Source organism: Bombyx mori, chromosome 2 (genome assembly GCF_030269925.1).
Source record: "Bombyx mori chromosome 2, ASM3026992v2".
In the NCBI taxonomy this organism is placed as follows: domain Eukaryota; kingdom Metazoa; phylum Arthropoda; class Insecta; order Lepidoptera; family Bombycidae; genus Bombyx; species Bombyx mori.
In genome coordinates, this window is record NC_085108.1 from 6,355,794 (window position 1) to 6,379,260 (window position 23,467).

Sequence of the window (23,467 nt, forward strand, 5' to 3'; positions counted from 1 at the left end):
AGCTGGCGATCTTCTTGTATACCTCACACATAAATGGGCTGAAGCCTTGGAAAGCAAGGGCGAGGCTCTCGCTGTGAGCCTTGACATCGCGAAGGCCTTCGACAGGGTCTGGCATAGGGCACTTCTATCGAAGCTTCCAGCATACGGGATCCCTGAGGGACTCTGCAAGTGGATCGCTAGCTTTTTGGATGGACGAAGCACCACAGTTGTCGTCGACGGCTGCTGCTCCGATACCATGACCATCAACGCTGGTGTTCCACAAGGTTCGGTGCTCTCCCCCACGCTTTACATACTGCATATCAGTGACATGCTATCTATTGATGGCATGCATTGCTATGCGGATGATAGCACGGGGGATGCGCGATATATCGGCCATCAGAGTCTCTCTCGAAGCGTTGTACACGAGAGGCGATTAAAACTTGTGTCTGAAGTGGAGAACTCTCTGGGGCGGGTCTCCAAGTGGGGTGAACTGAATTCAGTTCAGTTCAACCCATTGAAGACACAGGTTTGCGCGTTCACTGCGAAGAAGGACCCTTTTGTCATGGCGCCGGAATTTCAAGGAGTATCCCTGCAGCTTTCCGCGAGTATCGGGATTCTGGGGGTCGATATTTCGAGCGATGTCCAGTTTCGGAGTCATTTGGAAGGTAAAGCCAAATTGGCCTCTAAAATGTTGGGAGTTCTCAACAGAGCGAAGCGGTATTTCACGCCTGGACAGAGACTTGCGCTTTATAAAGCTCAGGTCCAACCTCGCGTGGAGTACTGCTCTCACCTCTGGGCCGGGGCTCCCAAATACCAGCTACTTCCATTTGACTCCATACAGAAACGGGCTGTTCGGATGGTCGATAATCCTGCTCTCGCGGATCGCTTGGAACCTCTGGGTCTACGGAGGGACTTCGGTTCTCTCTGTGTTTTATACCGTATGGTCCATGGGGAATGCTCTGAGGAATTATTCGAGATGATTCCCTCATCTCATTTTTATCATCGCACCTCCCGCCATCGGAGTAGAGTTCATCCATATTATCTGGAACCGCTGCGTTCATCGACAGTGCGTTTCCAAAGATCTTTTTTGCCACGTACCATCCGGCTTTGGAATGAACTCCCCTCCATGGTGTTTTCCGAGCGCTATGACATGTCCTTCTTCCAACGAGGCTTGCGGAGAGTACCTACTTTATGGTAGGCAGCGGCTTGGCTCTGCCCCTGGCATTGCTGACGTCCATGAGCGACGGTGACCACTTACCATCAGGTGGGCCGTATGCTCGTCTGCCTACACGGCAATAAAACAAAAAAAAAAGGTAGAAAAGCGGACCAAACCGGGAAAACGCTTGGAAGAAAAAAAAGACACTTCTCGAGTCATTTGAATGCAACAACTTTAACGTAGGATTAAAAACGAAGGACACAATCGCTTGATATTGCGTAGCCCAAATATATATCTCAAATTTAACATACTGCTGGGTACATATACAAAAACAATCTAACGGATAACAAAGGCTGGTGAAGCCACAGCGCGGAACGTACCATGATCCTGAGGGTGGTCATAGCGTTAGCCTTTTGTGCGCCGCACACGCACACGGCAAGGATTCTTATTATCGTGCCCACACCGGCATACAGCCATCAGCTGATCTTCCGCCCAATAATCGAAGAGCTAACCAAGAACCATCAAGTAACATTTATAACCACGAACCCAGCGTATCCGAAGGGAGATACCCCACGGAACCTCACGGAAATCGACGCGGGTCCGATCTCTTATTCGCTGTGGAACCAGGAAGTTTCAATAACTAAATTCGGGAAAGACAACTTTATTTACGACGGCGTAAATGTTATTTTTGAGGTTATGCCGAAGATATTTGCAGAGCAACTTCGTTTGGCGGATGTTGAGAAATTGATCCGTAATGCCCAATTCGATCTGCTAATTTTAGAAGCTTGGTTTCAACCGATATTGATCTGGTCGTACCTGTACAAAGTTCCAGTGCTGCAGATCAGTTCCATGGGCACTAGTCCCGGCAACCCTGACACCATGGGCCTGCCCGACTATTGGACTTATCACCCTTCGTTATTTCATCAGAAGATCTACGACCTAACGACCTCGGAAAGGATTAGCGAAATGCTTAGATATCTGCACGTGCAATCGGTTTTTGATGCGAACGAGGCCAAAGAGGATGAGATTTTAAAAGGTATTTTCAATGATGCACCTCCTCTTAGGAGTTTAAGGAGGAACGTGGACGCCATGCTCTTGAACTTGAACCCGTTGTGGGACAATAACCGTCCTTTGCCGCAGAACGTTCATTACATCGGGAATATCAATCGTAATCCTGCGAAGGAATTGCCAAGGGTGAGTTTTGTGGTCTCACTTGAGGTTTTGTTTTATTCGTAAATGCTGACGGGCATATGACCCGGATGGAAGTCAGTCAAGGTCGTGCCCATCGCTGAGGGTTCTCTCACAGGCGGTATTTCAGCGGCGCGGTTAAGCTGGAAAAGTACAGCTTGAATTAGAGAATACTAAACTCGTCACTCACCTGATGTTTTTTTAGTCCTCGTCCTCTCGAGCGGTAGGGTTCCTCAATAGTTATTTCAGCGGCGAACGGGGGGCGAGTACTTTTAATCTATATATTAATACGTGAAGCAAAAACTTTGTATCCCTTTTTACGAAATTTGCGCGGACGGAGGAGTATGAAACTTTCCACACTTATAGAGAATATAGAGAAGAAGTGCACAATGCTAATATTTTTTTTAAATAATGCATAAAAGATACATTAAATCAATAAAGAAAACATTACACACACTACATACCATGTATTTGACGCACACACGCATGCATACTGTTTATTGTCAAACTTTTGTTCTTGACGTCTGTTGTCAAATTGAGAATAGATTAAATATTGTTTGTTATAGTTAATATTTTTTATAGTGTAGTCATGGCGAAATTTGTGATTATAGAAGTATAAAATACAATCATAATATTGTACAAACTTACAATTCCAATTAGTTATAGTCGAATTTCGACTACTGCGGGACCTCTAGTATTAATAAAAGCTCTTGTATTATGCGATAGCGGTGCAAAAAACGGGCTTAACTTACTTAGTAACACTCGTGTATTGCGTGATGCTCGTAGAGAAACGGGAATGCGAATGTGTCGTGGGTGAGTTCAAAATTCAAAATTACATTCTTTGGCGATCGATTTATGAAAGAAAATCTTACGTCTTCAAGGAGGATTCAATGGATCCTAAAGAGGCGGCGTCACAAGCGTGTAAACTCTAAATTCAAAACTGCTTTTAAGGTTATGAATGCGCTCAACATCTTTTACGTAATCAACAAATGCTCACGATTGACTTCCGCGGTGAAGGAATAACGTCGTGTAATAAAAATCAAACCCAAAAAATTATAATTCGTGTAATTAGGTACTGGTGGTGGGGCGTCTTTTAAGTCCGCACGGGTAGGTACCACCGCATATTTCTGTCGTGAAGCAGTAATGCGTTCCGGTTTGAAAGGCGGGGCAGCCGTCTCAAGGTGGGTGGCGGCATTTACGTTGCTAATGTGTATGGGCACCGGTAACCATTTTAATACCATATCGTGAGCTTGTCCGCTCATCTTAGCAATAAACAAAAATCTCAGTTGAGTCTGTGTATGCTGGAAAAAATCTTTCAAAATCCAGCTTGTATTTTATTTTATTTTTATTGCTTAGATGGGTGGACGAACTCACAGCCCACTTGGTGTTAAGTGGTTACTGGAGCCCATAGACATCTACAACGTAAATGCGCCACCCACCTTGAGATGTAAGTTCTAAGATCTCAGTATAGTTACAACGGCTGCCCTACCCTTCAGACCGAAACGCATTACTGCTTCACGAAACAGAAATAGGTAAGGCGGTGGTACCTACCCGTGCTGACTCACAAGAGGTCCTACCACCAGTAAGTTGTATACGTTTTTACCTCCAGGATCTCCAAGCGTATTTGGATTCATCTGACACCGGCGTGATCTACATGAGCTTCGGCACAAACGTTCCTCCTTCAAAGCTGCCTCGTCAGCTGACGCAGATGTTCGCGAGCGTATTCCGTGAGCTGCCGTACAAGGTGCTGTGGAAGTGGGACCTCGACGTGGTGGAGGGGATGCCGGAGAACGTCAAGACCGGACGGTGGTTCCCGCAGGCTGATGTCTTCAGTGAGTGTCTAGTTTCTTGAGGGTAATGTCGAGTGAAGGTTCCGCCGTCGCAGCGTATGGTTGTCTTCACAGGACTGTGATTTAACGGCCGTCTGGTGTAGTACTAAGTGACATGGTCACTACACAAGGAAGTCGCGGTTTCGAATCCCGCCAAGGGAAGATATTTGTATTATAAATATAAATGTCTTTTCCAGGGTTATGGATGTATATTAAATATTAAATATATATTATTTCCGTTATCTGGTACCTGTAACACAAGTTCTTTACGAACATAGCACGGAACCAGTTAACATGGCGTCATTGTTATTAAATATTTATTTTATTATTTATTTATTTATTTCACTTATATGAGTAAAATCATATTTGGATTGTTGTACTTCTGTTTATGTTACGAAAGATTCTAAATACGAAATTGTAGAGTTAATTTGTACATAAAGATATGTGGTCGTCCTTCGTTTGAATCACGTATTGAACTGATCGCTCGTGGGAGACGAGACGGCGCGTGCAGATTCCAATAGCGCCTGCTGGGATCCAGCACTTACCCGCTCTCAAGTAAAGCGTCAGGCCCGATAGCGCCTGTTAGGATCGGCCACTTAGCCGCTCTCAAGCAAAACGGCAGGCGCCTCTCCAAATCCTTCTGATTATTCATGAAAAAATAGGGGAATACTTTTACCTGGTAGTAGGACATCTTATGAGTCCGCAAGGTAGGTATCACCACCCTGCCTATTTTTGCCGTGAAGTAGTAATGCTTTGTACAACAGCCGTTATCACTATACTGAGACCTTACAGCTCATATCTCTAGGTGGGTGACAGCATTACGTTGTAGATGTCTATGGGCTCCGGTAACCACTTAACACCAGGTGGGCCATGAGCTCGTCGTCCAACACTTAAGCAACAACAGCTTTGAGATATTTGGTCAAACTTCATCCTAAGGCCTAGAAGACTACTATAGTGTAGAAGCGGCTTTCGATTTTTACAAGGACCTCTTGTGAGTCCGCACAGGTAGGTACCACCACCCTGCCTATTTCTGCCGTGAAGCAGTAATGTGTTTCGGTTTGAAGGGTAGGGCAACCGTTGTTGAGACTTTTACTTGAGACCTTAGAACTTATATCTCAAGGTGGGTGGCGCATTTACGTTGTAGATGTCTGTGGGCTCCAATAACCACTTAACACCAGGTGGGTTTTGAGCTCGTCCGCCCATCTAAGCAATATAAAAAAAAAGATCTCTGTAGGCACCTGTATATTGACTTTCTTGTCTGATTTTTTACCTAATCCCTAGTTCCGCCTAGCTAAAGGGTCCTTCACATTATTGAGGCCGTTTTGTTTGGGTCTACCGCAAACACGTCTTCTTGTCTGAAGACTGCGACAGTGGTTACTCCAGTGCGCTCGAGCTGGTCACCTCTGCTCAATAAAGTAATTTGTAAAACCCTTTTATTACCCAGGACATCCGAACGTGAAGCTGGTGATAACCCAGGCAGGGCTGTAGACGTCAGAAGAGGCTATAGAATGCGGGCTACCTCTGATCGGGATACCATTCCTGGCTGATCAATGGCTGAACGTGGACAATTACGTTCACCACGGCATGGGGTTGTATCTGGATGCGGAAACCGTTACTGCTGAGGAGTTCAAAGCGGCCATTGTGGAAGTCATAGAGAACGATAAGTTGGTGAATTGTTAAGTTTATATTTCTTAACTTTAATTACAGAGAGAAACTGTAGCTGAGATTTATAATAATAATATGTATTTACGTTATTAACACGTGAAGCAAAAACTTTGTACCCCTTTTTACGAAAATTGCGCGGACGGAGGAGTGTGAAATTTCCTACACTTATAGAGAATACAGAGAAGGAGTGCAGAATACTAATATTTTTATGAATTATCCATAAAAAAATCCTTAAGGCAATAAAGAAAACATTACACACTACCATGTATTTGACACACACATGCATATGTATTCTTTTCGCATACTCTTTTCTTTAATGTTACAGTCTGTGGTCAAATTGAGAATAGATTAATATTGTTTATCTATAATATTATTTGTCTAAAGTGTAGTCTTGGCGCAATCTATGACTATAGAAGTATAATAAATAGCATTTGACAATAGAACCATAATAGTGTACAAACTTATAATTTCAATTAATTATAGTCGAATTTCGACCACCGGGGGACCACTAGTGCTAATAAGATACATCTAAATTAGTGGACCCGATGTGTCTGATACTAAACCAGAAGCCAGTATAGTCTGAGTGTGAATGTGATACTCCAGGTACCGGAGTAGCGTGTTGAGATTCCGTGGCCTGGTGAGCGACGTCCGGCTGTCCCCGGCGCAACGCGTGGCCTGGTGGACGGAGCGCCTGCTGCGGCCCGGGGGCGCCGCCCACATGCGCGCGCCGGCCGCAGACATGCACCTCCTGGACTATCTGAACCACGAGCTGCTTCTCCTCGTCGTCTGCTGCTGTGTGTGCGTCAGCAGCCTCATCGCTTGGACCGCTGTGCTTATTCTGAAGTCACTTCTTAAGGGTTTCGGAATTAAAATTTGAAATAATTCGAGTTTTTATTAATTCCTGCTGCAGTTGTTGGCATAATGATAATGTTTGTAGTCGTCGTGGCCTAAAGGATAAGACGTCCGGTCATTCGTACCTATATAGCGATGCAACAACGGTGTTCGAATCCCGCAGGTGGGTACCAATTTTTCTAATCAAATACGTTCTTAACAAATGTTCACGATTGACTTCCACAGTGAAGGAATAACATCGTGTAATAAAAATAAGAACCCGCAAAATTATAATTTGCCTAATTACTGGTAGTTGGACCTCTTGTGAGTCCGCACGGGTAGGTACAACCGCCCTGCCTATTTCTGCCGTGAAGCAGTAATGTGGTTCCGTTTGAAGGGCGGGGCAGCCGTTGTAACTATACTGAGACCTTAGAACTTATATCTCAAGATGGGTGGCGCATTTACACTTAACAACCAGGTGGGCTGTGAGCTCGTCCACACATCTAAGCAATAAAAATAAAATGAAAAAAGAATTTACGGCCAAGCTCGTGTGTAAGGCTTTCGGAGTCCATTCATATTACTGTTTTAATTGTGTTTGGGTTCTAACCCACTCTAGTGCCTATCCAAAAGGGCTCATAAATGAACGATCGCTGCGAAATATCGATAGAAAATCGATTTTTGTATTAAGCTTATTAAGTGACTTAATGTTTTTAAGAATTGTTCCATACACATAGACAAACAAATATATAAACTGTCACACAAAGAAACGTCAATGTCATTACGATACAAGGGAGTATTGACTGCGTCCACGACGCGTAATCAAACAGGGATAGGCAACATTTCAAATACTGCCAACTTTAAATAATCGATTGGTTGAAACGTAAATTAGCACGTATTTTCAACATTAAATGTTGTATGTGTTTGGGATCCCGCCTAAAAGATTGAGTCACAAGAGGTCCTACCGCCACTAAAAATTTTGGAGTCACTGAAAATACACTTTGAAAGCCCATTGAGTTTCGGGTTTCTTATCAGTGGGTCGCGATCACGATCCGTCGGTAAGTTCTGCGAAGCACAGCTATTATTAGGGCTAGTGTTAGCAGTATTAGGGCTAGCAAATTCTCTCAAGGTGAGTCCGTGAGCTCGCCTACCCGTTCAGACGTAGCTGAAATAGAATAAAAAGACTGAAATATTCCGTTATATGCGAGCAAACGTCCACAACGAATTAATGAAAGTGTGTTAATAATTGTAAATAGACATGCTTTAAAAAAAACCGACTTCAAATAGAAAAAAAAAATCCAAAACAAATTAATATACACTAAAAACAATAATCATCGAAATCGGTTGGTGTGATATCGAGTTATTGAGTTATTCATCTATTTGTCGCGCACGTACTTAATGCAAATTTAAGACTTATATAGTTTTCTCATGTATACCATTATCAGAACTGGACCACACGGGAAGCGTCAGCTTTGTAATAAAAAAAGAATCATCAAAATCGATTCACCCAGTCAAAAGTTATGAGGTACCTAACAAAAAAAATAAAAAAATTACATACAGTCGAATTGAGAACTTCCTTCTTTTTTGAAGTCGGTTAAAAATAAGGGACCTAATCGTCGACTGTTTTGTAAAATTGTTGTTCACCCCTGAAGCAGCTGCGGGGACAGATGCGCGCGACCGTTACACAGCACGTGCGACCCCTACTTACTATTATTATTAAAAACACCGGTGGAACACTCGACTTGAATTTTAACGTTATAAAGTAATTAATTTTTTTTATCGAAAATTCGTCAACCGGCAGTTTTTTTTTTATTGCTTAGATGAGTGGACGAGCTCACAGCCCACCTGGTGTTAAGTGGTTACTGGACCCCATGGACATCTACAACGTAAATACGCCACCCACCTTAAGATACAAGTTCTAAGGTCTCAGTATAGTCACAACGGCTACCCCACCCTTCAAACCGAAATGCATTACTGCTTCACGGCAGAAATAGGCAGGGTGGTGGTACCTACCCGCGTGGGCTCACAAGAGGTCCTACCACCAGTAAATATGAAAAATTTTAATGAAAGAATTCCGTTGGCCCGGAGGCCTTTCCAGTTTCACCAGAACAGATGGGTGGCATGGCCTCCATCAGTAGAAAAGGGATTTGCTAACAGCAGTCCGAAGGTCTGCGGAGAAGACCTAACAACTCAAGGGTAGCTGTTTCGCGAATGATGCTACTACCATCGGATCAGAATCGCGATCCGCTGAGAAGATCCGCCAAGAACTCAACGGGTTCGTACAATTTGTATACTATGCAACAGTCTATAGGTAAATTCGGAAGACCATAGATCAAATTTTGATCTATCAATACAGTCCAAACCTATGAATAAATAAACAAAAAAAAAGTCTACAATTTACATACAAAATTTATGTTTTCTATGTACCGACATCTAGAATCTAATGCTTTGGTAGTCGAGCTTAATAATAATACTATAAAACTTCGCTTTCCATCAAATAAAACGGGACCCCGTAATCACCCCATATAAGATCGCCCTTTTGTTCATTCAATAATTGCACAACAAAAGCGACGGAACTAAAACGAACTATCTTACAGATTTCATTCACAAAATTCTCTAACTTATGTTGGAGTACTATAGAGTCATAGTTGTATATCAAACTTTCTTGTTTTCCTGGAAAAATATTATTCTATAGACAGACTATGAGCAGGGAAAAATGGACTGTAATGTAATGAACTACGGATGGTATTAGTATGTATGTTTTTTTGTTGGAATTCATAGCGCGTGCCGCTTCGCAGGGGTGCGCGAGAGTCGTTTGTCGTTTCCCGGCTTTTTTTAAATTTTGAAATTCGAATTCCCCTTCAGTCGACGGTTGAATTCGGAAACGGTAGGATGTGTATATTGTGATTCTATATTGAAAAAAATTAAATGTACATTTCGTAATAAACAATGTGAATAATTTGTTTGTGCTTAAACAGTCAAGTGTATTTAAGAGAAAAATAAAACAGTTACGAAATTAGTGCGCCATTAGGGTCGATGACCTCATTTTAAAAAAGTATTTTAAGTTATTTGTTTTCTTGTTAACATGACGATGTGCAAACAGTTCTTCAGAAAGGCTTTTTGTTGCTACTAAGAGACGTTCACCGTTCCAGCCTAAGAAGCACCCTTCGAGGAAAGCGAAGCGGAATCACGCTTCAGGAAACACGAAGGCGGGAAAGATCAGACAAAAATGGACTCGCCTAAAATCGTATACAAATATTATTCGAACCCAGCATTCTGTTCACAGAGCGAAGTGGTCTTTCAGAAGGCATGCGTTACCAAAATAGTGGCACCCGACAGACCACGAATGCCTCCTCTGGGAGGTAATTCGCCGAGGAAGATCGAGGTCTGCAACCGTATAGTCAGAACGGATATTTCAGACAACCCAATAAGGATGTCTCCGGCAGGTCGTAACAGAGACGAGCCCCCGGAATTACCGCCGAAACCGCTCAAATACCAGCCCAGGTTCCAGAGACAGGCGTCCCTGGTCCACAAGCCGACGAGACGCGTCCGATGCAGAACTCGAAGCGAAGACCTAGAAATGGCGCAGTTCAAACAGGAAAGGAATTCAAAGCTTAATATCACCATCCACAATGACGGCGTCGACACGCTTAAGGATCGTTACGAAATTATACGCGATATGGATGATTTTGATTATTCGCCGACAAAGAAACGTATAGTTGAAGCAGATCCCAGTGAAATCGAGGAATACAACGTGGACGGACCCGACGAGAACGAATTGAAGGAGATACCTACGGAAATAGTGAAAACGGTCAATGGCAGAACGCATAGATACGCGATCGTGCCCACAGATGACGTCGAGCCGGTCAGAAAGAACGCGGTGACATTCAGTTCTCCTGTCATGTCGCAGCAGAACCTGATAGCCACGCAGAAACTTCACGAATTATTGTCGACTCCGCGGAAATTGAGAAGCTATCCCTCACAGCCGTCTGTGAGGATAACACCTAATAAAAACCAAGCGAGCCCCATTAAGTACGGCACGCCTCAAAGAATGGTATCCAGCACTCCGACCGACGGAGTGGCTCGATCCAGATCGTGCGCTAATCTCACTCTCTCACGGAACACATCGCCTATTTCACCTAAAGCCCAACAGAAGTTGAGTTATGGAATTGGAGACGATGCGGACAGGCCGGACGTGTTTGTGACTAGCGTCCGAGAGAAGAGCAGGGACAGTTTTGAGAGAGATTTAAGCAGAGAGAGCAGAAGGGAGAGGAGAAGAGACAAGAATACGGCTGTTATCGTACCAAGGTTAGTATTTTTGAATGGTCTACACCCAGCCTGTTGGAATTTTTTTTTGTCCTTCCTATGCTGATAGCTTTGAGAGGTTATTTCAGCTTCGCCCTAACATGTAGGTGAGCTCACGGGGCTCAAACCAGTGTTGCTAACACTGGCCCTAGCAAGAGCAGTGCTTCGTAGAATCTACCGCCGGATCGGAAACGCGATCCACTGAGAAGATCCGGCGAGAAACTCAGTGGGCTGTGTCTATGGGTTAATTCGCGGACGGTGACCGGTGCTTGAGGTACCTAAAAGCACCGTTAATGGATCGGGAGGATCCGTAATGACGTGTTTAGGGCGACGTCGATTCCCGTAGGTGATACACTTAAGAACTATCAGATAACTACATATATAGTTTTGATTTTTATTGCTATTGGCATAGAACTGTTCGTATTTTGTCTAATTTTCAACGACCCGAATGGAAGTAGTTGATGAAAACTAAAGTAAATAACTTTGAGGAGAAATGCTGCTCTAAAAGAGATGCTCGTCGCGATGTATTGAAAGCACGTTCGTCTTGTGATATCTCTTAAAATTAATTATTATAATGGTGTGCTCACTTATACGCATTGTGCATTTATGAATTTTCAGGAGTAACATCAGATATATTAGCCACACATGAGAACACCGTGATAATTAGAAAGGGTAGTGGTCGCCATGCCCAAATCGGCTAAGAAGAGATAAGAAAAATCTAGTATTTTCTTGGGTATTCGCGTATCGTAGTCTTAATTTAACGTAATTTTACGGTTTAATCTCGCTTTTGTTTCCGACGATTAGTTATTACGGTTTTGGCACAGAAGAGATGGCCTTTAGCGATAAAGCCTGTTGCATAGATTATACCTACCTCATTTTCAATGTTATTTAACTTTTCTTTGTCTCTCTGATGGGAGAGATTATCCCATCATCTCGTTTTTACTATCTCACCGCCCGCCACCGGAGTAGAGTTCATCCATACTACCTGGAGCCACTGCGTTCATCCACAGTGCGCTTCCAGAGATCTTTTTGCTACGTACCATCTAGCTTTGGAATGAGCTCCCCTCCACGGTGTTTCCCGAGCGCTATGACATGTCCTTCTTCAAACGAAGCTTGTGGAGAGCACTTAACGGTAGGCATCGGCTTGGCTCTGCCCCTGGAATTGTTGACGTCCATGAGCGACGATAACCATTTACCATCAGGTGGGCCGTATGCTCGTCTGTCTACACGTCTGTCTTACTGGTGGTAGGACCTCTTGTGAGTCCGCGTGGGTGGGTCCCACCCTGCCTATTTCTGCCGTGAAGCAGTAATGCGTTTCGGTTTGAAGGGTGGGGCAGCCGTTGTAACTATACTTGAGACCTTAGAACTTATATATCAAGATGGATGGCGCATTTACGTTGTGGATGTCTATGGGCTCCAGTAACCACTTAAGACCAGGCGGGCTGTGAGCTCGTCCACCCATCATCATCAATGCCCTGCCCTTCTTCCGGTCACCTGGGGTCGGCGCAACATGTTTTCTCCTTCCATACTCTTCTATCATATACCATTTCTTCGCTCACTCTTACTCTTACCCATATCGTCTTTCACGCAATCCATCCATTTCTTCTTAGGTCTACCTCTTCCTCTATATCCTTCCACATTCATAGTTAACACTCTCTTACCAACCTCATTGTTATTTCGTCTCATCACATGTCCATACCATCCCAAACGCGCACTCCTCAGCTTCGCTGTCACAGGTGTCACTTTCAGACTCCCTCTAACATGTTCATTCCGTATTCTATCTATTCTCGTTACTCCACACATCCATCGCAACATTCGCATCTCTGCTGCATGCAATCGCCTTTCATCGTAAGCTCGTCCACCCATGTAAGCAATAAAAACAGGACAATAAAATAAAAATAAAAACTTGCCTTTTCTCTCAAGCCAGAGGCTTCGATGACCGTTGACCTAGACTCTTTTCTCTAAGCGCTTCTTAACTGGAGTTTCTCTATATTCCAGAGTGGCACCACCGCCGTCGACAATATCAGAAGACACGTACAAGTCCATATCAAGCTTGAAGACGACTCCGGGCACCGCATCATTGACGATAGCAACGCTGATATTGACCCTCTGTGGAGGACTCAGCACCGGCCTAAGTTTCTATATGATGTATGCTGTGAGTTCATATTTTTGTTGGCTAAATTTTTTTTTTTTTTTTGGGATTTTATGACCTGGTCACTAAGACCTTTAGGTCAAGTCTTATTTTAATTTATATTGTTATTTTTATGGAAAATGATAATATGGAGTGAAATGAAATGATGATTTTTGGGACATTAATCAACTGGGATGAAATGAAATGAGATGATATGGGTTGAAATATAATCTCAGTAAAATGGTGGTCATTTACCTACTGAGACTTTTTCAGTGGTCTTATTGGAGGATCCCGAGAAGTTACGTTCAGCGGCTTTGTTTCATTTTCCCACAGCAATTTGATCCTTAAAAAACCGGTATTAGACAAAATTCTAGCTGTATCCTCCGATTTTACAGTTTTAACGCGTTATGGGACCACAGAGGAAGCGTCAGCTTTCTAATAAAAAAAGAATCATCAAAATGGATTCACCCAGTCAAAAGTTATGAGGTAACAAACATAAACAAAAAACATACAGTCTAATTGAGAACCTCCTCCTTTTTTGAAGTCATTTAAAAATGTATAGTAATTTATTTTGAGTTAACGTTTTGATTTCTATTGTTTCAGATCGGTCGCAAATATTACCTAGACTTTAGCGTGCTATCAGGTTTCACCTGTTTCATCCTAGGACTTTTAGGTTTCAGATCGAAAAGACACAGGCTGTTACCTAACAGAAATTACGTATCAGGTAAATATAACTAGTTATGTTTCAAAGCTATATATGCAAACAGGCTCTATTTTGGTATCATTGACACGCTTTTATTTAGCTTCCTAAGATTTTAGTATGTATGTAACGGAATCTTCAACCGTGATTTTGACTTCAAAACGACGGATTAGCTAGTAATTTGGTAAATTTATCAAGGATCAACTATTGGCAAGAACAGAGAACAGTGGAAAGGACTGGAGGAGGCCTTCACCCGAGGAGGGGTCCATATCCAATAACAAAAACTAACTCTTACTAACATTTAGACAATAAGCAAAACAATAATAACTAACTAAACAGGATAAGGAAATACAGGCTATTTTATTTTATTTATTGTCAAGGACCAATGACAATTCAAAATTTTAAACAATTAGACCGATATTACACGGCACGGTTGCCGTCATTGTTGTCGTTAATCTTTTAATTTCTATTTTATTCTTGTCCTTTAAGCCACGACGACTTTATCTTTTCTCAATTCAACAAATTGGTGGCAGCTAGGTCCACCATGCATGGCATTCAACGTAATAATTATTAAGAATGTTAGGGAATAAGTATGCATTAAATCTTGGCTTGATATTGAATGCCCTGCATTGTGTATAAATGCAGCTGTCTATGGTTTGCTCTTCCGATCCTGCGGACAGAATGGAAAGCAAGTGTTTTTAGGTACCTCAAGCACCGGTCATCGTTCTCGTCGAACCCGTTGCTTGCGACGAAGGGCTCGACGAGTAAATTAACCCACAGACACAGCCCACTGAGTTTCTCGCCGGATTTTCTCAGTGGGTCGCGTTTCCGATCCAGTGGTAGATTCTGCGAAGCACTGCTCTTGCTAGGCTTAGTGTTAGCAACGTCGTCAGGTTTGAGCCCCGTGAGCTCACCTACTACTTAAGGCTACGCTGAAATAGCCTCTCAAGGCTATCAGCTTAGGTAGGAGGAAAAAAAACGCTCTTCCCTTTCCTCTCGGTGCCGTCGCTTAAAACAAACAAAAGGAATCTGCCCGACGGGAGACACATCAAAGGAAAAACGAAATTGTTATTTTTATTTAATTCCGAGCATTTTCATTCATTTATCTACGTTTTAAACCTTCTCTGGACTACCACACATCATTCAAAACCAAAATTATCCAAAACGGTCCAGCCGTTCTCGAGTTTTAGCGAGACTAACGAACAGCAATTCATCACTACATAGTATAAAACAAAGTCGCTTTCTCTGTCCCTATATCTGTCTGTCCCTATGCATGCTTCAATCTTTAAAACTATGCAACAGATTTAGATGCGGCTTTTTTAATAGATAGAGTGATTGAGGAGGAAGGTTTATATGTATAATAACATCCATTAAATAGTGGAGAAATACTGTTATTTTTGAGGTTTCTAATGTAATGTCGTAAATAATCAATAATAAAATTTCATGTTTCCGAAGCGAAGCGAGGGCGGGTCTCTAGTAGTGAATATAGTGAAATATATACTGTGTGCACTTGTCTCTAATACTAACACCGAGCTTTTCTTGCAGGGTACATAGTGCTATCGTCTTTCTCGCTGCTCAGCGCTTTCGGGCTACTTGTTCTGCTGTCGGTACAGCCGAAGTCCGGGACGCCACTGAGCGATATAACATCGGGCGCGGTCTGCGCTGTGTCCGTACTCGCGCTGGGTGTGGCCTGTCTGGGCGCCGTCGTGTCTTACTGCTGCGCGAGCGACCCGCCAGACAACAGAGTCGCCAGTGTACGTTATTGAGGTTAAATTGCAGCTTTTTATCCTATGCTTGAGAGGCTATTTCAGCTTCGCCCTAACATGTGAGCTCACGGGGCTCAAAACGGAGTGTTGCTAACACTGGTCTTAACAAGAGCAGTGCTTCGCAGAATCTACCAGCGGATCGGAAACGCGACCCACTGAGAAGATCCGGTGAGAAACTCAGTGGGCTGATGGCAGCAAAATCGAAATGTAAAATGAAAGTCGATTTAGTGTTGAATTTTTGTGCGTGCTTACACAACGTTACGTGCTACAGCAAGGACAACGCGATTACAAACATTCTAGCAATTTCGTTGCTTTTATTTAGATTAAATGACAGTTTTGAATTTGCGCAAACGTCACTGTCATTTTTGAGGCAAAGGCTTCTAGTAAGTATAATGCCAACAAAAGCACGTTCCTACAATGTTGCATATTGCGCTACCTTATTTGGCTCCTATCCCGCGGACACTTTTGAATACATTGAAGAGATGGTACTCCTTACTTCAACCCTCAATAAGCATAAGGCTGTAGAACGCCAAAAATTCGACATTAAAACATTTCTGTACAATTATTTATATTTATTATAAATGAATTACGGCCTTTTTTGTAATAAATAAAAATTAATTATCTACATAAGTAACACTTTTATTTGTAATTAAATTTTTTTTTTTTTTCTAATTAGCCAAAGAAAAGGTATTGCGTAAGTATGATAGATGAATCTAAGAGAATATCTTTGAAATAAGTCATTTAAAATTGGTTCACGATTAACTTAAAAAAAAACGTATAAAAGTTTGTATAATTATATTGTAAAATTCATAGTTAATAGGTATTATATAATTGATTAAATACACCAAAAAGTATATAAGTATATTTACTATTTCAATTTAAAACTTAATTAACACATATACATTTGAAGTCGTCGTGGCCTAAGGGATAAGACGTCCGTCCGGTGCATTCGTATGTAGCGATGTGCCGGTGTTCGAATCCCGCAGGCGGGTACCAATTTTTCTAATGAAATACGTACTCAACAAATGTTCACGATTGACTTCCACGGTGAAGGAATAACATCGTGTAATAAAAACCAAACCCGCAAAATTATAATTTGCGTAATCACTGGTGGTAGGACCTGTTGTGAGTCCGCACGGGTAGGTACCACCACCCCGCCTATTTCCGCCGTGAAGCAGTAATGCGTTTCGACTCGAAGGGTGGGGTAGCCGTTGTAACTATACTGAGACCTTAGAACTTATATCTCGAGGTGGGTGGCGCATTTACGTTGTAGATGTCTATGGGTTCCGGTAACCACTTAACACCAGGTGGGCTGTTAGCTCGTCAATCCATCTAAGCAATAAAAATAAAAAAAAACATTTTCTAACGTTAATTAATATTGGAGCATATACTGGTGGTAGGACCTCTTGTGAGTCCGAAAAGTTTATTTTATTTTTTCGCTCCGCGCGGGTAGGCACCACCACCCTGCCAATTTCTGCCGTGAAGCAGTAATGCGTTTCAGTTTGAAGGGCGGGGCAGCCGTTGTAACTATACTTGAGACGTTAGAACTTATCTCAAGGTGGGTGGCGCATTTACGTTGTCGATGTCTATGGGCTCCGGTAACCACTTAACACCAGGTGGGCTGTGAGCTCGTCCACCTATCTAAGCAATAAAAAAAAGCAAATTTTATGTATTCTCTTGTAACATAGTTTTTTTTTTTTATTAATTTATGAGTTCCTCAAGTCGAAGAGAGACGAATGTGTTTTATTAAAAGCCTACTAATTAATTATTTTCTAATATATATACGTAAATTAGAGTTTTAAATACTTCAACTCTCTCACTAATCTTGTTTAAGTAATAGTAGGTACCTATGAGAATAATAAGGATATGGACATAATTAGACAATAAGTAATGCAAATAATTTAATACAAATGTTAATAATTGTGAAAATAAAAATTGTTCGCTTATTTGTTTGTCTCTTTCTTTCCTTCGTTTTCATATTCTTGAGTAAATATTTTTTTATGTAACCTTACCATGGCCACATAGCACGAAGAGAGGACGGTCGATGGGGCAGAAAGATCCTGGAGTGGCGACCACGTACTGGCAAGCGCAGTGTGGGACGGCCACCTACTAGATGGACCGACGACCTAATAAAAAGCGCTGGGTCTCGTTGGATGCAGGTGGCAATGGACCGGTCGCACTGGAAATCTGTTGGAGAGGCCTATGTTCAGCAGTGGACGGCGATAGGCTGAAATGATGATGATGATGATGATGAACCTTACCATAATCCCTTTATTAAAGTCTGTTGCAAATGACGTCACGCAACAAATGTAGGGACTTTAAGAACTGGAAGGTGGTCTTGTGCCAAAAAAACACACATAAAAAATATTTAGTGGTTACTGGAGTCCACAGACATCAACAAGGTAAATTAAAGTCTCTAATACAGCTTTTTTTCCTACCTGTTCCCTATTAGCCCAAGGGCTTATTCCAGCTACGCCCGGACGGATTTTTCTAAATTGTCGCTGTCAAACCAAAACCTGCTATGTACAAAAACTCTATTTTGAATTAACGAGTAAAAACATTTTCGTATAAAATTTTATATGCAGGTGAATTTTTAAGTACTATATCAAATGAAAGCTATAGATAAATATTAAAGCTATAGACACTTAACAGTTTTTTTATACGGTAGACAGGGCTGTGAACTATACGAAAAGGTCATAAAGTTACGAAAAGGTCAAAATCTCAAAAAGTGCACATAGGTAGCAGATTTTGGTTTGACAACGACGAAATGCCATTTAGATTAAATGAAGTAATGTTAAATGATAATCAATAATAGTCAACAATAATATTTGGTAAAATTAGGCTTGAGCATGCAAATGCAGATGAAAGTTTACCTGCTAAACTAATCTTTCCCAAAGCGGGCGATAACGCCCCCTTTTGGGCGCTGCGGGCCAAAAGGGGGGCGGTAAGAGACCTAGAAAAAAAGGGGGTGTTATGTAGAGGTTTAGGATGCCATTTGTAATTTCATCTAGGAGGACTCTTAGACACCGACTGAGCTCTCGGTGTAGTGGATTTTAAGTAAGTGAAAAAATGGGGGCGCTAAAAAATAATTTATTCTCAAAGTGGACAGTAGACAAAATAAGTTTGAGAGCCCCTGGACTAAAGGATTAAATCTTAGATTTTCCTGACGACAAAATTGATTTGTGTTTTATTTTAAATTCCATACCTACTTCTTTCCTTACCTTTTCTTATTTGCCTGCATACAATGCAATTCAACGGGTATTTAAATATATATATTTAAATTATTTGTTTATTGCTTAGTTGCTTAGATGGGTGGCCGAGCTCACAGCCCACCTGGCGTTAAGTGATTACTGGAGCCCATAGACATCTACGACGTAAATGCGCCATCCAGCTTGAGATATAAGTTCTAAGGTCTCAGTATGGTTACAACGGCTGCCCCACCCTTCAAACCGAAACGCATTACTGCTTCACGGCAGAAATAGGCAAGACGGTGGTACCTACCCGTACAGACTTACAAGAGCTCCTACCACCAGTATTGCGACACCAACAAAACATCCTCTCACCTGTTCTTATGATCGTCCGGATCTCTGACTGTCACATCGCAAATGGTGCATTCCGTGAACATTGTCCCATCTAAGGCCTTAATTTGATCACAATCCAAGTCTAGTGAGGAGAACCGCTCTTTAAATCATCACGCTCATCCTCGATAACCTATCAGAGGTCTTACCAGAGACTCACAAGAGGTCCTACAACCAGTAAATCAAAGCGTACAATAATTATTATACATTCAAATGAAGCTAAAAAGGCATATAGTGTAGTAGTATAAACACGCGGAAAGAAGTTGTACTGCGGGTGATGAGAGAACAGTCATCAAACTAGGCACGACTTTCAGAAATGAAGATGCCAACTCATAAGAAGAAGAGTATGTACGTAGATATCAAGAGCCACAGTGAAAGGCTATTTGGTATAGGTGATATTTCGCTTAACACGAGACATATAGCTTTGTAATTAAAGGTCCGTCTTAGTTGGTATTAGCATCAACAGTTTGAACTTCAATTATGTTTACCCCATTCATATAGCTGAAGAAGGTTTTTTTGATATTGTTTCCATCTTAAAAACTTGAAATGACTCTGCTGTAAAGTTGCAAAAATTGTGTCACTCATACCTCTGTGCACCTGCGTAAATTGATTTTAGGCGGCAGCGTATACTGAACTTGTGCGTCACCGCTTTCTTAATTGATTACCGGTTACCAGGTAGACGGCTGATAGCGATAAGATCGCCTTTGTGTTATTCATTTGACTAATTTTAATTATGTTTTGTACAATGAAGTGAAAGTATTTGATTAAATGTTTTATTGTGCACCTGCTCTATGAAATTATACAGTAAGTATTTTTTGAGCGTAGATCATAAAATATGTTTGAAAAACTATTTATTTGAAGTGATTTTCTTGAATTCATGGTTTTCGTGAAACGGAAAGGTACTGTCAAGTGTCAAAGGTGTGAAATATTCTGTTCCATATAAAAGTTCAGATTTCAGCCACTTTTATAGCATAAGAACAGCTTGACAACTGTTGTGATTCGTGCTCGAGACAAAGATACCAACAAATATGTTTGAGATCACGTTGTGTAGGAAACGCGTCTCGAACCAAACTAAAACATAGAAAATAAACTTGCAGCGATTTAATCACCTTACTGTGCTAATTTGATAACAATACAATTGTTTGATAACATAAAATTAATTGAAACAATCTCACAACGAGATGTATAATTATTAGTAACGTGCCATTAACTGCATTTCAATTTATACCCATCGAATTATGCATTTTATGACAAGTTAATAAGTTTATTTGCATTTGGACCAAAGAGTTGGTAATTGGTGAGTCTTTGTTTGTGTAATTTTTTCTAAACATTGGTTTATTGGCTTAACTTTATGATTACATGAACGAATTGTTTGTGATATTTTATGATTAAGTTTTTCTGTTAAATCTCTCTGATCTTTGTTCAAAATATGGGTATCCATTTTAATAGTTTATGGAAAATAACTAAGAAATGTTATTTACGCACATAATAACACAAACATGAGTACAAAACATGTTAATTAACTTCAATCTTTTTATCACAATAATATTTGCAATTTTGTAAAATGAGTTCTAAAGATTTAAACCAAAATTTGTTGAAAAGTAAAATATTGTGATGTTTGCTAGAATTATTCTGGTTTTATTTACTGATAGGCCCCATATCGTATCCCAAGTAGTATTAGTTAGCCCGTACATTACCTGATTGTAAGTGGTTACAAGCCCCATTCAAGCTGAAAGTTAGTGAAATGATTAATTGATATATTAATATCCCAGCCCTAAAGGTAAGATAAAATGACTTTTATGGTCTCGGGTTAGTTTATTTTACTTTCCGTTCCTCAGTGAGGTTGTTGATATGTACAACTAACTAACATGCTATTACAGCATTCACTGTCTCTAGCTTTGTGGGAAAGAAGTTGGAGTCTAAGTTCCTTTGTGTCCTATTATGTCCAATTAAGTTCTTGTTAATTGTTTTTTTTGTATGTATTGCAAAATTTTATGGAAAAATATATGTATGGCTATCATTAGCCTATATATTCAATTTAGTTTTACTTTCTGTGTCTCTACTTATTATTGTATTGTAACTTACAAGTATGTACTATTTCAGTAGGCAGCGGCTTGGCTCTGCTCCTGGCATTACTGAAGTCCATGGGCGACGGTAACCACTTACCATCAGGTGGGCCGTACGATCGTCTGCCTACAAAGGCAATAAAAAAAAAAAATGTAACTGAATTTTTTAAAGAAAAAAAATAATTGGAAATATTGTTAGTTTACTCTCCAAAGCATGTAGTAATTGATTTTCTTATATTTCAAGGACTCGAATCAAATTATTCCATTTGCATCAAACTTGGGTAAAAAAGAGATTCTTCATTTAATTAAATAACCTAAGATTTCGTATCGCTACGCACTTTGTAAGCCTCTTCTGGTAGATTCTACCATCCTGCCCATTTCTTCGGTGAAGCAGTCACGCAGTTCAGTTTTAAGACTTTGACAGCCATTACAAAATAGCATTGATATATTGACCCCATATCACCCGGTGAGTGACAGAGGTCACGTTCTGATGTTCCTGTGTCTCCAGTAACTGTTTAACATGACTTTGAGTTTACTCACCAATCTAATGCAAACATTAACAACATTAACATCTCGCCTATAGCTGTCCTCTGTTGAGCATAGGCCACTCCAATCAATCTCCGCTGCGACTGATCCGTTACCACCTGCATCCAACGTGACCCAGAAATTTTCATTAGCTTGTGAGTCCATCTGGTAGGTGGCCGTCCCACACTGCACTTGCCAGTACGTGGTCTCCACTCTATAATATATCTGTCCAACCGGCAGTACGATCTTTTTATCTGGGCTGCCCATTGCCACTTCAGGTTGACAATCCTACGGGCTTTGTCAGAAAGCATGCTCCTATGCTCAATTGCCTATCTAATTTTCACCACTTATTCTGATTACGTTGTATTGTTAGACCACACGATCTAGTGGTACCAGGTTATCTTTGAAGTTTATATGCATATTATAAAAATGGAAAAATAGAAATAATTTTTTTCATTCCGTGCCAAAAATAGATTATATAGACAGATAGATAGACAGTCACAACTTTGTGATGTGGTTAAAGAATCCTTTTAAATAAGTTTACGATTAAACTTTGTATTTCCGTGCCTGTCATGTATGATAACATTGTGTTATCATTCACAATGGGTTATAAATAAACGAATTGTAATAATACTAATGTCACTCTGACCCACTCTTTGACGAATATCACTATTCTATTCGATTATCACTACACTATTCTATCACTATTGTAAACTATTCGTGTGCCACATGTTATCTGTTGATATTCCTGTGCACTACAAGTGTACCAATTTACTTCTTAATTGGATGAATTGATAACAAAGTTTTTTTAATTTTTTTTATTTTTTTTTTATTTACAATCAGTATCCAGTACTTTTATTAGATGCGTTGAAATTTTCTTAGTCAGTAAGAGCGTGACTCCAGCGAGCCATCTACTCTAAATTTGAGATTTGTCATTGAACTACTATATGACTTCTTTTCTCTTGAGCCGTTTACCGTAACTTCGTTTTTTCAAGGCGGTAGCCAGATTGTTTGGGTGCTTTTCCAATCTTTCGTGGTGTTTTTGTTTAAATTTTACGATTTCCTGCATTATTGTAGGCATCCCTAGTTCTCTGTGTATTTCATTGTTTGTGACCAACCACGGAACACCACTTATGGAGCGCAAGATACAGTTTTGCATTCTTTGTATTATATTGATATTCGAATTGCAGGCGCTACCCCATAATTCGATTCCGTACAACCAAACTGGCTTAAGGATAACTTTGTAAATTAAAAGTTTGTTGTCAACACTCAGCTTGCTGTTACGTCCCAACAGCCAATGGAGATTTTTGTATCGGATGTTTAGTTCCTGTCTCTTAGTCCTCCTGTCTCTCCTGACCTTTTTGTAATCTCTGTGATGCTACAAAGCGATCCGTGTGACTCGCCAATATTGCAGTATCATCGGCGAATGTTGCAGTGGTAACATCATTAACCTCAGGTAGGTCAGCAGTGTATATAGTATATAATAGTGGTCCCAGGACTGATCCCTGTGGTACACCTGCTGCGATATCGCAGAATCGTGACAAAGAATCCCCTTCTTTCACCTGGAATATTTTGTCTGCGAGATACGATTTTAGCAGATAATAATACTGATGAGGTAGCGCTGCCTTTAATTTATAGAGGAGGCCTTTATGCCAAACTTTATCAAAGGCCTGCTGTATATCCAGAAACGCCGTAGTTTCATAGTCTTCGTCTGTTAGATCAATTTGAAGACCACTAAATTTATTTGAGGT

At 40.9% G+C, this 23,467-nt stretch overlaps 4 protein-coding genes across 7 annotated transcripts in view; 3 read left to right on the plus strand and 1 right to left on the minus strand.

The window, feature by feature from the left end:
- Nucleotides 1-1,516: 1,516 nt before the first annotated feature.
- UGT33R2 (UDP-glycosyltransferase UGT33R2) lies at nt 1,517-6,694 on the plus strand. Its single transcript, NM_001257063.1, is given in 4 exon segments — nt 1,517-2,329; nt 3,933-4,155; nt 5,597-5,816; nt 6,421-6,694. Coding segments are annotated over 4 exon segments (1,530 nt in total).
- Nucleotides 6,695-8,980: 2,286 nt separating this feature from the next.
- Nucleotides 8,981-17,493, plus strand: LOC105842582 (uncharacterized). Its single transcript, XM_012696437.4, has 4 exons — nt 8,981-10,953; nt 12,949-13,105; nt 13,685-13,805; nt 15,327-17,493. The coding sequence occupies exons 1-4, from the start codon at nt 9,875-9,877 to the stop codon at nt 15,545-15,547; spliced, it is 1,578 nt and encodes a 525-aa protein (XP_012551891.1). The 5' UTR covers nt 8,981-9,874; the 3' UTR covers nt 15,548-17,493.
- Nucleotides 17,436-22,470, minus strand: LOC119629498 (uncharacterized). 3 transcript variants are annotated; one of them, XR_005245492.2, is made up of 5 exons: nt 21,732-22,470; nt 19,713-20,854; nt 19,111-19,293; nt 18,421-18,500; nt 17,436-17,734 (listed from the first exon to the last, which is right to left on the minus strand). XR_005245492.2 is itself a non-coding variant. In XM_062673441.1 (4 exons), the coding sequence occupies exons 2-4, from the start codon at nt 19,170-19,172 to the stop codon at nt 17,556-17,558; spliced, it is 321 nt and encodes a 106-aa protein (XP_062529425.1). In that variant the 5' UTR covers nt 19,173-19,293; nt 19,614-19,788; the 3' UTR covers nt 17,436-17,555. The 3 variants fall into 3 exon arrangements, 1 of the variants encoding a protein (XP_062529425.1); XR_009975417.1 differs by lacking the exon at nt 21,732-22,470 and having other exon boundaries at nt 17,436-17,774; nt 19,713-19,847; XM_062673441.1 differs by lacking the exon at nt 21,732-22,470 and having other exon boundaries at nt 19,614-19,788.
- The window catches only part of Cbp (carotenoid-binding protein), a 40,922-nt gene continuing 37,244 nt past the window's right edge, over nt 19,790-23,467 (plus strand). Inside the window, exon 1 of one of the 2 annotated variants that reach the window (XM_038014834.2) lies at nt 19,790-19,929. The gene's annotated coding sequence lies outside the window, so the exon portion shown is untranslated. 2 annotated transcript variants of the gene reach the window in all.